Consider the following 17,481-nt stretch of genomic DNA (forward strand, 5'->3'; position numbering starts at 1 on the left):
ACAGTAGTCCTTGGGTAGTCAAGATATTTGTTGAAAAGATAATCCATCGCAGTAAGCTACAGAAGTGTAATCTACTGTGTTGAACAGGCTGGTACTGCTGCAGTGTGTTTGGGGTTTTTTATAATACATTTAGGGTGTTTACTGAGCTTTAAGGTAAGATAGAGTAATCTTTATAGGATCATGCTTGTGTTTGAAAGACTTTTTCCTTCTTTAAAATGCTTTCTAGTTTGGGAATAGAGTTGTAGGAGATTTTTCTTGAAATTTGTTCTAATCGATGAGAGTTACAGTTTTACAGTACTGATGGTAATAGGCATCACCTTAAACAGTAGTAGAAGTTCTTTGATACATCCATTTTGTGTCACAATCCAGGCAAATAAAGTCTTTTAAAAATAGTGATTTTCTTTTTTTTTTTTCCATTGTGCATTTGAATCTTTCAAAAATACTTTATTAATTCTTCAGTTATTTGGCTTAATAGTTTCTTGAAGAAAGTGACTACATCTCATATAGTCAAGTTTTTAAAAATTAAATATTAATATATAAATATATAAAAATATAAATGTATCCACACTTTATATGTGTATATATATTAGACTCCTAATTTTCTGTCAAGAAAATAAAATTTTGTCAATAACAGTAAAATCTGTATCCTTTTTGGTGTTTATTCTTTGGATGGTAATTTTTTTTACTAAGTTCTGTCTTGCTGTTATTAATTCAGTTATGGAAGGATCAAAATGGTTTTCTTAATCTGATCTCTCTTCACATCGGAAAACGCCTTCACAATTGTTTGCAAAAGCTGTAGAAAATAAAAATTTGTTAATTAGGAAATTTTGAGTTAAAATAGGGTTTCTGTTACAGCTGTTGTTTATCACATACTGACCATATCAGCAGTTGGGGAAAAAAAAAAAAATCAAATTTGATTAAAAAGTAGGTGAAAGGATTTTTTAGTTTCAAAATACCTTCCAGAAAAAGAATCAACTTTGTTATGAAAACTGTTTCAAAAGAATCCTTTACAAGAAAGGAAGTAATTCTCTGAGAGAATGAGAGATTCTCACTTGAATTAAAACTTTGATAAATCTGGAGCTAGTTTTCATTTGTGGAAGGGAATATCTTCGACACTCCCACCTGTTTTCTTGCAAAATGGAAGACACTTCTCCCGTGCTGTTCTAACTTTCTTCTTAAAAAGCATAGTACTTTTATTTGATATTTTATAGGTTTCAGACTTAGTGATTATACTGAATCATGAAAGAGCAGTAGAAGCTTTTGCCAAAGGAGGGAATCTTACACTTGGAGGAAATCTTACTGTGGCAATTGGACCTCTGGGGAGGTGAGTAAAATACTTTACTAATATGGGGTAGCTTTTAATATGGGGTAGAATTAAATATGGAAGATAATTTTTTAACTGTCTTTATATAGCTTTTAACTAACTATATAACTATGTAACTAACTATAAACATTGACGTGGCTTTTTTTAATACGTTACAAAACAACCTGGGTAACCTATATGTTGGCTGGACCATATTTTTCTTGTAGCATTATGCCTTTTCAGTCACTTGTTGCTTTGGGTTTTTTTCCTTTTTTTTTTTTTCTTTCCTGCTAAAGGCATTTATTGGTAGAAGGAAAGTGTTCTGAGGTTTATTCTCTTTTTGCAGGAGACTGCTTGGCTAGGCTCAATAAAGAGCACAGGTGCTACTGTGCCTGACTGAACTATTATTTTCATTAACCTATGGGTCTGTGCTTTCTGTCACCACAGATCTTCCTGGCAGTAAATAAATAATACATCAAATAATTACTTTTAAACCTCAAGTGGTTAAGCCAGCTTACTTTGAAGGATGAGATGGTATAATCACAGAATAATTTAACTTGGAAGGGACCTTACAAGATCTCTACTCCAACTTCCTGCTCAAAGCAAGGTCTGTTACGACTTCAGATCAGGTTGCTTGGGCCTTTATTCCAGTTGGGTCCTGAAAACCTCCAAAGATGGAGACTGCTTAGGCTCTGTAGCAACCTGCTCTACTATTCAACTGCCCTCATGGTGAAAAGTTTTGCCTTACATCCACTCAAAATTTTTCTTGTTTCAATTTATGTCCATAGCTTTTTATCCTTCCACCATACACTGCTATAAAGAGCCTGGCTTCATATTCTTGATTGCCTCTTCATAGGTACTTGAAGGCTGCTGTTAGGTTCCCCCTAAGTCTTCTCCAGCCTTACCAAGACCAGTTGCCTCAGACTTTGCTCATGGAACATATGCCTCCTTATGCCTTTTTTTTTTTTTTTTTTTTCCCAAATGATGAAGCTTATACTGCAAGTTTTTCATCTTTTCTGATGAAATAAAAGCATAAGATGATAGCTATTCCACAGATGAGAGAGATCTGTGGATCATGGGGAGGGCAGTGAATGTCATCTGCCTTGCAGAGGCGTTCAGTATGCTGTCCTGCGACATCTCTGTGTCCAAGCTGGGACATTGTGGCCTAGGTGTCAGGGTGGGGAAGACTAGCAAATAGGTGAAAAACCAGATCATCAGGCTTGAAGAATAGTGGTAAATGATTCATGTTGTACTCAGAAGCCAGGTTTCTGTGGAATTCCTCAGGAGACTCTTCTGGGACCTCTCCTGCTTGATATTTTTATCAGTGACCTGGAGGAACAGATGCAAAATATCCTCTTCAAGTTTGTGGATGACACCAAATCAGGGGGTGCAGCCAATATACTTCAGAGTAGGGCCACCATTCAGAGCAATGGACCTAGACAGTGTAGAGGAAAGATCCAACAGGAATCATGAAATTAAACAAGGACAAATGCTAAGTTCTGCACCCTTGGTTGGATGAACTCTCTGCAGTTATGTAGGCAGAGCCTGCCAGGCTGGGTAGCTGCTCTATTGAGAAGGTGCTGGGGTCCTGGTGGACAGTAAGCTGAGCCAACGGTGCATCCTGACAGAAAAGGCAGCAAACAGTGTGGGGGGCTGCATCAACAGAGCTGTAACCAGTAGATAAGGGAAGCAATTGTTCCCCTTTACTTGGCACTTCATAGACTATGGCTAGAATATTGTGTCCAGTTTCGGCCGTGCAGTACAAGAAAGATGTTTATAAACTTGAGTGCACGCAGTGAACAGCTACCAAGATGACCAGGGACACGTAGCACATGAACAATGAGGCTGGGGGAGCTCAGCTTATTTAACCTGGTGGAGAGAAGATCTTGAGGTCTTCTAAGAGGCTTATTCCCAACAGGGGTTCACAAAGAAGACAGACCCCAGTTCTTTACTGAGGTGCATGGCAAGACAGTGGGAGATGGTAGTCATAAATTGAAACAAGGAAGGTTCTGACTGGATATGAGAAAAAAAATTTCAACATGAATATAATTGAGCACTGACACAGGTTGCTCAGAGTGTCTGTGGAATCTATATCCTTGGAAGTCTTCAAAAACTGGCTAGACAAAGCCCAGAGCAACCTGATCTCAGTTTGACGTTGTATCCATTTTGAGCAGGAGGTTGGACTAGCTGACTGCCTGAGGTATCTTCAAACCTAAAATATTATGTGATCCCATGTAGGGCAAAGATTGTAATCTTCCAATTTTATTGAGGTCTGATAAGGCCTTACTTGAAATATTTTGTGCTGGTTTGGGCACCATAAAATCAAGGAGGATTTAGATATATTGATTGGAAATCCAAGTCACCACAAACATAATAAGATCATTTTAAAATGTGATTAAAACATGGGTTAATCATTTTCAGACTTCTGAATGTGGAGCATTCACATAAGGCAACATTGTTCTGTGGTTCAGAGGAAACCTCATCAAACAACTTCATTACTTTGTACTGGGTCTTGTCTGAAATAAGAATTGAAAATAGATTTCAAGTCTGACCCACTTGAATATATTCAATAGAGTTTGTAAAAACAGAGGGAAGTGAAACTCTTGCTGACTTTTGGTAGGATTAAAATAAAAAGACAATTGCTGTTCATGTTGCAAAGCCATATTGAAGAATGTCAACCAAAACTTTTTTCCTTCTAGAAACTTAGAAGGGGATGTTGCCCTGAGAAGCTCTGCTGCTGTCTATACATACTGCAAATCTCGAGGACTGTTTGCAGGTGTATCTCTGGAAGGAACCTGTTTAATTGAAAGGAAAGAAACAAATCGCAAGTAAGTTCTCTTCAAGTCTAGAAGATTCAGTGTAGGCATAGTGACAAAATGAACTAGGACGCATTCAATTTGGAAAAAGTTTTTTGTGAGAACATACTGTGCTGAGTTTAGAGTTTCTTGAGGGGCAAAAGTTTCTTCAATTTAGACATCTTGCAATGGGTATTGAGATGATGCTGAATATTTAGAGATTATATATCTGTGGTGGGTTGACCTTGGCTAGCCACCAGATGCCAACCAAGCTGCTCTCTCATTCCCCCCCTCAGCAGGATGGTAGGAGAAAAAAATATGACAAGTCTTGTGGGTTGAGATAAAGGCAGGGAGATTACTTACCAATGACTGTCTCAGGCAGAAAAACTCTGTACTTGGGGAAATTAGTTTAATTTATTGCCAGTTAAAAAGAGAGTAGGATAATGAGAAATAAGAACAAATCTAAAAAAAACACCTTCCCCCCACCCTTCCCATCTTCTTGGGTTCAACTTCCCTCCCAACTTCTCTACCTCCTCGCCGCAAGCAGTACAAGGGGATGGGGAATGGGGGTTATGGTCAGTTCATCACATGTTGTTTCTGCCGCTCCTTCCTCCTCACACTCTTCCCCTGCTCCAGCATGGGGTCCCTCCCATGGGAGATGATCCTTCATGAACTTCTCCAACATGGGCCCTTCCCACAGGCTTCAGTTCTTCATGAACTGCTCCAGCGTGGGTCCCTTCCATGGGCTGCAGTCCTTCAGGCACAGACTGCGCCAGCAAGGGTTCCCTGTGGGATCACAAGTCCTGCCAGCAAACCTGCTCCAGCGTGGGCTTCTCTCTCCACAGGGCCACAGGTCCTGCCAGGAGCCTGCTCCAGCACGGGCTTCCTGCGGGGTCACAGCCTCCTTTGAGCATCTCCCTGCTCCAGTGTGGGGTCCTCCCTGGGCTGCAGGTGGAGATCTGCTCCCACCATGGACCTCCCTGGGCTGCAGGGGGACAGCCTGCCTCAGTGTGGTCTTCCCCACAGGCTGCAGGGGAATCTCTGCTCCGGCGCCTGGAGCACCTCCTCCTCCTCCTTCTTCACTGACCTGGGGGTCTGCAGGGTTGTTTCTCTCACATATTCTCACTCCTCTCTCCCAGTTGCTGTTGTGCAACTTTTTTCATCTTCTTAAATCTGTTCTCCCAGAAGCACTACCACCGTCACTGATCGGCTCAGCCTTGGCCAGCGGTGGGTCCATCTTAGAGCCAGCTGGCATTGGCTTTATTGGACATGGGGGAAGCTTCTAGCAGCTTCTCACAGAAGCCACCCCTGCAGTCCCACCTCTTACCAAAACCTTGCCATCTAAACCCAGCATGATATTGTAGAAGACAGGTGTTGAGGAATTTACTGCATAATGAGAAATATTCTTTTAGGCCACTCAAAACAATCTGGTTTAGAGCATCACTGAGTTTGAGAAAATACCCAGCTTACGGAATACTCTTTCCCTTGTGCAGCCTATTAATTTTAAAATCCAAGGAAAGGAACCTCTGAGTGTCTTGCACTTACATGTTCTGTTTTGCATGAAAACTTTGATTCTGCTAGTATCAGCAAAGAATAACACTGATTTTAATGACAGCATGTCAGTAACTTTTAGATATCTCCATTCATAAAATTGAGGTTCCAATGTTTTCATTAAGGAATTTTACTGCATCATTAAGGAATCTATTACAATGTTTTGCAAAAGTGGTGTGTGTTTCTTCCGTTTGCTGTGTGATTGGCTTTCAAGTGGTCTAGCTGATGCATACCACCTGACCAGGAACAAAATACTACTGGTGAATAATATTTTGAACTAAGGTAGTAGGAAGGCATTTAAGTCTGCTACAATTACTTATCATTGCAAATTTACAGCGTTGAACTATTTCTGTCATTTCTCAATAGATAATCAGTAGGAGAAATGCAGGGCCAGGGATGGGGAACATTTGCACAAGATGAATTTATCTAGACATTGAAATGTAATGATGATCAAATACCTGGCATATTTTCTTTTGTATCAGGTTTTATGGGCAGGATATTCGTGCTAGTGCCATCTTGCTTGGTGATGTGCCTTTTCCTGCTCAAGCAGAAGATCTTTATGAAACTCTAGCATCTTTCACTGAAGTATACGAAAATGAAGAGCAAAAAAATAATCCAGGAAAAGCTGTAAGAGAACAAAGAAGGGTTTGTGCACCTCTTTTTCACACAGGCTTTTTCTGTTCCTCAACTGTTCCTAGGCAGTGGTAATGTTGATGTTCATGTGGCATTCTTAACTTCTATATTGGATGCTTGAAGGCGTAACACTTTGCAGATACTGCATGTGAGTAATACATTCATTCAAGCATTGCCGCGGTAGGCTCTTCTGGACAAGAATGTTGCTGGTTTTGCTTTGCATCCTCCAGAATAAAAAAGTATATCTTTGTTTTAATAATAGTGCATAATCAAATCTGAGGCAATGCTTAGAAAAGTTTGTTCAGCTATTCCTAATCAAGTTAATCTGCAGATAATGAGCATACCAGGTTTGATGTGGATACTCCTCATTTTTCTACTTTTTCTGTCTTCCATTCAATAACATTTACAATATAATACTAAGAGTGTAGAAGATGTTTTCTTGTCAGTGTTATGTTACTGATAGATAGTCATTTACTTTCATGTTTGTTAAACCCATGGTGAATTACTTTAGTCATGTGTATGTCACTAGTTCTTTAGTGTGCTTCTCAAGTTCATACAATTTCAGTGGAGAAAGAGTGATTTGTATTTTTTTTTTTTTCAGTATAACTTGATATACCTCTAGGTTCTGAAGTTACAATCTACTTCCAGGTGTGATGCAATTTTTTATAAAAATTTATACATTTTAGGTAAATGACCCACCTGCTAGACCATCATTGAGACCGGAGCCACCTAAACCCACTGTTAGACCAACACCACCAGGTTAAAAACATTTTGATAATGATTAATTTATTCTCTATATAAAATTTGAGTATTAAAGCTAATGAATATTTTGTAATTATTATAGTAGCAGCTGTCTCTAAAAATATTTTGTTAATGGTCTTCCTTGGGCAAACACTAAAAGCATGTTGGGATAGTGCCATGAGCAATAAAGGGTAAACGTTTTGTTTATATTAACAAAGCTTTTCTCTCTGACAAATTTGCTATAGAAATAGTGTTTGTATAGTTACAGAACCATGTAATAGTTCAAAGGAAGCATTCATGTTTATTGGATACGTAGAAGCCCCATGGTCCGATGAAACTTCTTAGTAAAAAGAACAGTCCTACTAGAAACTGCTAGTCCTACTGCTAGAAACTTCTGGTTTCTAGAAAACTTGGTTTCTGGTTTAGGTTGTCATTATCTTTTAATAGGTAGAGGTCTTACAGTAGAGCAGAGGAGACAGAGTTTTGGCTCTGTAACAGTTTGTCTAACAAAGTGCTTGTTTTGAAAGTGAGACTTTACTGTGCAGCTCCTGTTGTTAACTTGATTTATTTCCCTGAACAAGGATATAAGGCGAAGTCCTTATTTCTTCTGTACTGTTCCTTAGATAACTGCGATCGTTTTATAACTATTGAACATGGATTAGAAAAGCAGTAATGAAATATAACAATATATGTTAGTATATCATATAACTTGCTACTTTATTTTCTCTTTCAGCTAAAAAGAATACAAACAAACTTTATCCTGAACTTCCAAATGATTATGCCTCTGTGGGTAAGTACTAAGCTTACACATATTTTATTAACACAGCATGGATTCTGAGAAGTCCTAGAAGTTGTTTGGAAGACATCTAACAGTATCTGGCCATACGTATTTTTCTTTATTGTCCATGTGTCAAAATGAGATTCAGGTCTTGTATGCTCTCCTGAAAATATTTCATAAAAGTGAATCTTATTCCCTGGCTTTACATTCCAACAATGATGTTCTTTTTCTGAACAGCAAAAGTTCTTTTGCTTTATTCAGTGAGCCTGAAAAATTCACTGAAAGTAGTAAAACTGTTTTATGTTACCACCTAATTGAAGTGAAAAAGAAAGCTGATATAACAAGCTTGTGTCCAAGTCCTTATGCAAGGTACTATAACTCCTGTTTTAATTAAAAAGTGCTTCCACAGGTCATATCTGATTATGCTGGCATAAACACAAGTTTCCATTGCAGTTATACTCCTTGAGGTTTTTGTATTGAGTTGAGATAACTCTGCATTATACTACAAAGATACTACTTGTTTGTTGTTCTATTCCGATTCTCTTAAATTTAAAGCCATTTCAGCTCTAACGGGAGACACCTACTCTGTAGTATTTGCAGTGTAACTCTTGAACTGTTGGGGCCATCATCTGGAAAGTTGTGATCTGATAGGAAGAAATTTTGTTATAAAAACGGTTATATTCATTTGGCTGCTATAGTGTTCTCTTCCACCAGGAGTCCCGTCTTTCACAGGTGAAAGACTGGTAGCTGTTTCAAATTCAGTGAAATAAATTATTTCTCCTATGAAATATATTGTTCATTTGATAAATAAACGTTTTAGTGGTCCCTGCTAGGATCAAAACGAAGACCAAGGCATTCCATATTACATATATACATATATATATGTTTATACATATGTGAATATGTACATGCATTTTCACAAATTGCATGCACTGCTTCAAAAAAAATGAAACAAAAGATCTCTTTTTTACTTTTGAAAATGGAGCTAAAATCAAGCTTGATAATAAAGCACAGCAAAAAGTCTATTTCAGGCAGAGTACTGTGATTTAACACAGTATTTAAACTCTGAAGGCCAAAATCATTATTGTATTTTTCATTTCTTGGTTCATGTAATTGGAGATTTTCACTAAAAATTAAGGTAAACTAATATGTGTCATTGTCTTTACATTCTCCTTCATATGTTCTCTCCATACAATCTGTTAATGTGTGTGTCTGTTGAGGGCACCAACATAGGAGGATCTTAAGCTGAGCTGTTGATGTCACTTCTGCAGATCAGACTTCCTGAGAATCAAAATTTGCTGTTGTGCTGTAGGACTTTTACCAGGAAAAGAATGATTACTCTAGTGATCTGTACTCAGTAGCTGTTGTCCAAAAAGAAAGAAAAATTGGTCTTCTGACCATTAAAACTAACCTTTCCCAGTCTTAAAAAAACCCCTGACCAACTAAGAAGAGGTTTCTAAAGCAGTAGGGAAAACTTGCACACACATTTGCTATATTAAAGGGAGTGTTCTTCCATTCAGGTGCAAGTGACAAGATAAAAATTTTCCAGAGCCATCTGTTGATGGCTTTCAAGATTCTTTGAAATTAAAATATACTCAATCAGTCTACTACTGAGGATTCCTAATGATTTCTAGAAATACACGAGCTTATCTTTGAGAAGTGCAAGAGGCAGTAGGATCTTGTGTAAATGACACTTCCTGCAAGAAATGTTATCTCATGGTAGATTTTTGTTCACCTTACAAGCTTGGCATGGTATATTTTGCTTTCTGTTGTGGATTTTATTTCCATAGGTAGCAGTTCAAATGCTATCTGAATCCACAGAAGTACTGTATGTTTCTAAAGGCTAAATAATTGTTCTTATCACAGGGAAAAATCAAGGTTGAAGTCAGTTCCCCTGAGTGTCTCAATACTGTAGCCTACATGCATGTTGATGGGAGGCCGGGGAAGAGTTGCAGTCCCTTTCACAACAGTAACAAAGGGTATATTAATGCTGGGTGATGAAATAGAAGGACCCCCTTAAGGCCATAACTCCTGTCAATTATCTCTTCCTGCCTGTTTATAGTCCAGATGATTTCAACAGAGCTGCCTAGCAGCTATAGCTCGTACTAGCCAATCTTTATTGCAGGATTAGTTGCTGCAATGGATGTTCTACAGTGATCTGAAAAAAAAGGTTCAACATTTTTTACATCTCTCTAGTTGGTTTTTTTTGAAAAAAGGGTTTAGATAACTAATAGAAGAGTGCATGAAACTAATCTATAGGAAGCTACATTTTAGGTATAATGGCTGGTGCAGGAGTAGGTTTTGATGTTGAGCAACAAGCTTGTCTGTGTTACCAGTAGTAAGGACTTGCTTTTGGGCGGGGAGGGAGGAGGTTGGTATTGTGTTATGAGGCTTTGGTTTTGCAACAATTACAAAAGTAGTAGAAAGATTGAAACATTAATTCTTCTCATTAGATGGAAGAAGAGCTAGACTTGTGGATGAAGCATTTTAATTATTTTATGTAGACCTGAATTATCTAGATAGGTAATGTAATATAACCTATTTCAAATGCAAGAAGAATGTTAAATGGAAAACGTGTTTTTCTAAACTGATAATGTGATACTTGAACTCAGATGCAAGTAGATTGTTTTCATGTAACTGAATAATACTTAAGGTAATGCATTTGGTTGTAAAATGAGGTTCAGTAATGCTTTAAAATGTTTCCAGAAACTTGGGAATACCACAGATTTTATTTAAAAAAAAAAAAAAAAAGTAATTTGCAGAGACCTTTTACAGTTCTGGGAAAAAAAAACCAAAACCAACCCATAGCTGATACAGTTATTGTGATTCAGTGAAGTATGAAGTCTCTACAGTAGTAGAGGTTTTTCTAGAGACTGTTCAGATAAAGAAATGAGATCTGCTTATGAGTATGAAAGTTCATGCCTTCTCCCTTACTAGAATTAGGGATTTGTATCTTCATTTTTCTACTTGTCCCCTCTATGTTGTATAATCTAATAAAAGGGCTGACTGTCTTTCCAAGCTTTATTGCCACAATCTAGCTTTACTTTATCTGGATAGAAGGTTTCTGCAGAGTTCTGTACCACATCTGTAATATAAATGACCCGTGGTTCTTTAGTGGACTACTTGGGCATTGTAGACTCAGGAGAAGTTTATTTTATTAGGACGGTTTTTTTAGATACATTACGTTGATAGTTTGTCACACTAGAATATCTAATCCTAGATGATAGTTTTTCATTTGTGTTATGATTTCTAGTTGTTTCTGATTGGGATTCTGCCATGGAACAGCAAGTAACCGAAAACGTAGATAAATGGTTACTTGACTTACCTGTCTATCTTCCTAACAGTTTGCTGAATACTATACAATTCTGTAAATGTTGCAGTGGTGTTGTTTCCCAACTGAACTGGTAACAGCAGGAGTAGCAATCTGCTAGTAGAAGCAGGAGCTGGGTTAAAGTGAATGTTGGTGAGAACTGAATCATTAACAGGCAATTTCTTCAGAATCAGAAGTCAGTTATTTTTTTACTTCAGCTCAGCTAATCAGAAAAGGACTGGTTCACATGTTTGCAAAAGAATCTCTTAAAATTGCCAAGATGCTGAAACAATCAGGAAACAGACTTGAGGCAGGAATGGGGATGAAAATGCAAAAAACTTTCTTCCTTCCAAACATTATTCTTCCACTGTTCATTCACAATTGTTGAAAATCATCATGGGCTTGAGTGCTCTGGCCTTGAAAATGCATACTTGCTTAGCGTTTCATTCTGCCTCTGCTCAGTAATGTGTTTCCTTTCAGGAATGTTTATGAACAAGAGGGTGGGTCTATGGCTACAATACTGTAAGACAAAATGTTCATTGTAAACACAAAAGCAGTTCTTTTTGTAACATTGCAAGTATTTTGTCATAATTTGGAGAAAGTAATGATGCTGTTTGCATCTTTTTAGCAGTCATGATTTGCTTAGGAAACTCATAAGAACTTGTGCCTGTAAAGCCTAAGTGTTCAAGGGTTTTTTTTCAATTTCTCTCAGAAACACTGGCTTTCTTACCTTCCACAAGTACTGGAACTAAATATTTTTTCATTTAATTTTATCGTGGGGAAAACGTGTGTGCCATCTTCTTCTGATTTTTGAACTGAATAAATTATCTATCTGCAGACATTGAACTCTTTAAGACTATTGTTCATAAAATCATCACACCCAAACTCGATTACAGTAGAACTTTAAAAAAAAAAAAAAAAAGAATTGTAACTAGTTTTTTCAGCAGAAACTTTTCACTTTGAAAATAATATGAAAATATTAACAGATTGTTACTACCTCATTAGGCATATATTTGTATTCTTCCATACTGAAAGAAGTGCTATATCAAGCCTGATGAAGACAGAGGCAGATGAGAAATTTGTCACTCTTTTTAAGAAGCTAAAAAAACCCTCCTTCCTTCAATGATGGTTTGAGTGATTTGTCAACCTCATTATTAAAAATTCATGCCTTCCCATATGAATTTGTCTGCAGCTTTTAGACAATGATGTTTGTTGTGGCTTTCTTCACTATATTAAAGAGCCCTTTCCTACCCAGAGGGGTTTTTTTGTTCCACTCTTGTTCCCTTTGAGACACTTGTGCTGTAATCAAATTGTCTTTTGATCTTCCTTGATCTTTCTTTTGATTGCTAAATAGATTGATGAGCTCTTTGTCATAAGTCATTTTCTCTTTCCTCTCAAATTTTAAACAGCGCTACAAATAGCATATTCTAAGATGTGAGCTCATTGAGATCAATAATATTTGGGCTCCTAAAAGCCATAATGAATTTGGGCTAAACTCCAGTCCTTACCTTTTTTTATTATTTATTTATTCATTTATTTATTTTAACCTTCTTACGTACTGCTACTCTATGTTAAAACAGTTGAGACAATATCAACCTTTTTTGATTAGGTGGTACCATGAAGTTGTGGTAAACTCTGTGTTAACTAAATCCCTCTCAGAGATGCTGCTTTTCATGGTTACGGTTCTCCAGGAATCAGGTCTGGCCCAATTCTCTGTAATTTTGGAGATGATCTCAATGTTTCTTTCTGTAATCTATGAATGCCAGATGGTTCAGTAGATCTATGAAAAACTGTTTGCTGTGAGAATTCAAAGACAGATTTTCATTCCTGAAATGTATTTTGTCAAGGAAACTTGATGGTCTGTATGTGAATTTCTTTTTGTTAGTATGTTATGGGTTTTTTTGTGGCCAGGTAAAAATGTAAATGTTAATTAAGACAACACAATTATATGGACTAAGAATTCATAGACTGCTTCTTAGATAAAAAGCTTAAAAAAAAAAATCTGCTTTGCATCTCTCTGAGGGCAATAGCATTATTTTTACTGTGACTTCACCTCCTGTTTCACTTATTTTAATTGCATGTCTATTCGGCAGTTCAGTTTCCATCTGACTTCTATGATCTTGTTATTTTTAGAGCTGCTACCCTGTGGGATAGTATTGATCAAATTCAGGGAAAAGACAAAATATAACCTGGAATGTGGACACCATTCTAACTCGTTCTGCATTAATTCATACTTCTAATTATGTGTACTGCTGAGCTTGTTTGAACACAGTGTAGTGAAACAATGGAATTTTTAGTTAGAGCTGCTGGAAGAGACCGTCACTTTATCTGCTTACAACTTTAAAATAGGTTTGCTTTGCTAAATGTGTGTTGAAGCAATCACTTCATTTTTCTGATACGCTTCTTTTAACTTAGTTTTAAAAAAACTAGTACTATTTTAGAACAACTCAAATTTAACTGGAAATCTAACATACAGCTATTTATATCAGCTATGCAGTTCCACATGTAGAAATACCCACAGATAAAAAAATTCTGACAACTACACTATAAGAGAAATGTAAGTGTGCCCAAATCTCTTCTTGATGAGCAACTTCTGACTTGGGCATTTTTATTGTAATTTTTGCTTTTCCTTTGTTGTCAGAAAGTATATGCTTAAAGTCTGTCTTTCTAGAATATTGTCAATATTGCAATTTTTGCTTCTTTCTGTCCTCAATCAAGATGATTTAAAATGGTGTCTTCATTCTGAAAAGTCATTTGCCAACTTGAATTGTAGTAAAAATGAATCAAAAGCTAAGTAAGGTTATAAAATGTGTTTTGTACCATGCTATCTGCATAGACCTGGAAGGGAGAAGAAATCCAAAACCTGTTGTTTTTAAGGATGGAGGAAGACTCTGTGGTTCACAATGAGGGGAAAAATGCATTTTGCTTTTGAACTGGAAATTAAATTAACCACAGAAACATGGTTTGTTTGTGTCACTGAGACTGGCTGATATTTCAGAAATGTTAGCACCAAGTCATTTTCATAGGCATTAGACTGTACACTTTTAAAAGTCTATTCATTAATGAGGGTATGAGAACTTGGAGGTAAATAATCTGCTCCACCTGATGGAGTGCTGATAATGGAAGCCATTCTTTCAGTTGAATTTCCCATATTTTCCTGTGATATTTCTGTGCTGTTACTCACTCTTTGTAGATAAGGAAGTTAACTAGTTAATGAAATTGTTTTCCCATTGTGTATCTTCATGGGGAAGTGGAGTAGGAATTTTTTATGGTGAAGAAAAGATACTGATTTCGATAATTAACTGAAAACTGGATAAATTAATTAAAATAAACTCAGATAAAATCAGAGATGTGCATATATCTTTAGGTGCTGTGGATGTGCACTGTATATTTGGAACTGAAAAAAAGCTACTTTTCATTCTTCACTTCATGAATTATTCCTTTTCCAAGAAATTTGCTGTAGGATCAAGTAGAACTATTTCACATTGTAAGCAAGAACCCTCGGCAAGCTGTGCAGTAATCTGTTCTTTCTATACTATAATTTGAGGAGGAACTCTAGCAGATTATAAACTGTAAAATCAATAAGACAGCTCAATGTGACTAACAGATATTTGTTTTAGAAAATTTTTACAAGGTGAGATAGATGATGTATCTGTCATAATCCTTCATGACTTTGTCTACTAATTTAGTAAACATGAAGAAATTAACCCCCTGGAAAGTAACTAAAGTACCTTTTGTGTGTGTGTGTTTTTAAGAGTTTTAGCTAAGCTTTGTCTATTTTTGTGTTTTTCGTGGCAAGGCTTGTGACATGTTTATATTTAGTTACCGGAAGAATAAAACATCCATCTGGTGGTCCCCCACAGTATTAATTTTCTGGCTATTATGAGCTCTTTCTTAATACTAACCAAACCCAGGAAATCCCAGGAAATTATTTTTGAGACTATTTTTATCCCTGATTCACTTTTACTAGGATCACACTATTACTATCATGAATGTAATAAGTCAGATAATCAAGCTGCTTATGGCTTATGTTGTGGCAAGCTGAGAGGAAAATATGTAGCATGCAGGACTTCACTGGTTATACCGAAACAAATAACTTGCTGCGTATTATCAGCTAACTCAAAATACAACAAGGCACAGAGAGATTGAGGTCAGACATGCTAGGATGAAATTGGGGTCTTTCTGATGTATGTATGCATTGGCAGAGAGCTGTTATGCTAAATAAGAACCAGATATACTGGCATGGGGAACAGTATTTTTTCTTGGCATTTTTTAATGGCTTGGAAAAAAATTGGGAAATCAGAGCTAAATCATAGGAAATCCCAGTGCAATCTACGCTTATTTTTTAAGTGTAAAACACCACTAAGGTGATAATTCTGATTCATATCAGTTAAAATGTGGAAATGTTCATGTGAATATACAAATGTTAAATGGTATAGGTTAAAGTCTTTTATCTGAGACCCTTGTAAAGCATGCAGCTTAATGTTTTAGCATATTTATGAAAGATATGTTTAGAAAGTTGTTTCAAAGTTGTGTGCTGCATTAGATAATATTTTCTTTCTATATTGTTCAAGTAGAAGGACAAAGGCATGTTTAAATTGCTTTCCCATCAATCTATCTAGAAGAGCCATTGGGAATGTGGGACCTTCTGCTTCATTAATACTAATAGAAGCCAAACAGGACTTTTAAGTACCTCAAGGAAGTGATAGATATACAGGATTTCTATCCAGACTGCGGCAGAATGCCCTGTGCTTGATTGGCTTGAGGTGAAAGATAACACTGACCTAAGAAATGGAGATCATTTTGCAGCAGTGGTAGGGTGATGCTTTACGGATCCATCTTGACAGCAGGGACAAGAAACTTCATCACATCTTAAAACTGCATGTTTGAGAACATCCTGACTTCCACATAGTCCCCAACACTCCCCTTATCTTTGGTGAAGAGGCAGGAAGGAGATGGGAGGAAATGCTGCATATCTATTCCTGGAAGGATACTGAACATCTACTTTATACTAAGTGCTAAGGGAAGACTCTGATAATACTTTCCTTTCTTTGGGATTTCATTAGTTTTTACCCTGATGGAACAACCACTTTAAATATATTTTTCCATGAGCAGTAAAATTAAGTGCCATGGTTCCCCAAAAAGTGATGTGTTCTTTGTCATGGAGGGACCTCAGGTCCTGCATCTACCTTGGCTGTGCTGGTTCAGCATTACATCATGCAGATCAGCCAGCTGATTGACCGAAGAAGGTCATCCACATTTTGTGGAAAAACTGTCAGTTCCTGAATAAGAAATAGGAGGCCTTGCAAAAATAAATCAGTAAGGCAAACACTGATATAAACTGAATTAGTATGGCAAATAACTGTTCTAGAAGTGGTGTAGTAATGCTTCTCACTTTTACAAAAAGACATGGTTTCAAGAAACTTCTTATCTGTTCGTGGGGAGGTCTGGCAAGGATTTCATTGAGGCTTCTCTGGTTATAAATCCATTGGGTTTCTCTTTCTCATTAACAATTTTATTCCCATATTAGGCAACCTTTACATACTCTTTTTCCAGTTGTTTTTTTCTTTAAGAAGCTCAGCTGGAAACAACCTCTACTCTTGTAGGAAGTGTGGAATTGTGGAAAGGAAGTGAGGTATTATTAATTTGTTCATACACTGTGAGAATTGCACCCCTCTTCCCCCTTGCCTCTCAGTTCTGCATGTTTGTGTTCTTAGCAGATCCTTTGCTATTTAGCAAGGAAGGTGTCAAAAGAAAATAAGAAATAAGAAAATAGAAAACTCTTCTGTTAAGGAAAAATAGAAGGGAGAAACTTGCTCTGGCACACAATTTCATGTATTGGTCCCTGCCATAAGGTTCAGACTGTCTCTTCCCTACTCCTTCCACCAGTTTGGCCATTTATCAACTATTACAGAAGGATGAGGAAGAATTTGAGATTAGTGGTACAGGTAGGTATGGAACAGCAGAGAAAGTTTGGAGGTACTGTTGGGGGAAAAATCTGCCTTCATGTTTGTTGCACATTGGACAAATTGGAATTAGTGGCTGAATCCCATCTGCAAGCCAGAATTTACTCATATTTGAACTAAGGGATGTTTTGGGTTTGGGTTTATTTTGGTTTGGTTTGGTTTTGGTTTTTTGTTTGTTTGTTTGTTTGTTTCACAAATGTAGTTACTATAAGCTTTTTCTTTTGAAGGAGCTCCTACACATCCAATATTTCAATTGACCTAAAAGCATATGTAGCATTGCATCTTGTTCATAAAATTATGAAGAATATCATCAATACCACTCTTAAATTTTAACTGAAAATTAAAGAACTGTTTGCTGTTTCATTTCATGAACTTTATCATAACTGTGTAATTTTTGACCTGGC

The 17,481-nt window shown here is 36.9% G+C and overlaps 1 protein-coding gene across 2 annotated transcripts in view; it reads left to right on the forward strand.

The window, feature by feature from the left end:
* Positions 1–17,481, forward strand: part of SH3YL1 (SH3 and SYLF domain containing 1) — a 52,810-nt gene that overhangs the window by 16,224 nt on the left and 19,105 nt on the right. Inside the window, exons 5-9 of one of the 2 annotated variants that reach the window (XM_075049221.1) lie at positions 1,212–1,324; positions 4,003–4,131; positions 6,132–6,294; positions 6,969–7,041; positions 7,757–7,813. In XM_075049221.1, coding sequence (XP_074905322.1) covers positions 1,212–1,324; positions 4,003–4,131; positions 6,132–6,294; positions 6,969–7,041; positions 7,757–7,813 — 535 coding nt within the window. The remainder of the gene's footprint in view (positions 1–1,211; positions 1,325–4,002; positions 4,132–6,131; positions 6,295–6,968; positions 7,042–7,756; positions 7,814–17,481) is intronic. The other variant, XM_075049222.1, reaches the window with a different exon arrangement.

This window comes from Buteo buteo, chromosome 17 (genome assembly GCF_964188355.1).
Source record: "Buteo buteo chromosome 17, bButBut1.hap1.1, whole genome shotgun sequence".
Taxonomy (NCBI): domain Eukaryota; kingdom Metazoa; phylum Chordata; class Aves; order Accipitriformes; family Accipitridae; genus Buteo; species Buteo buteo.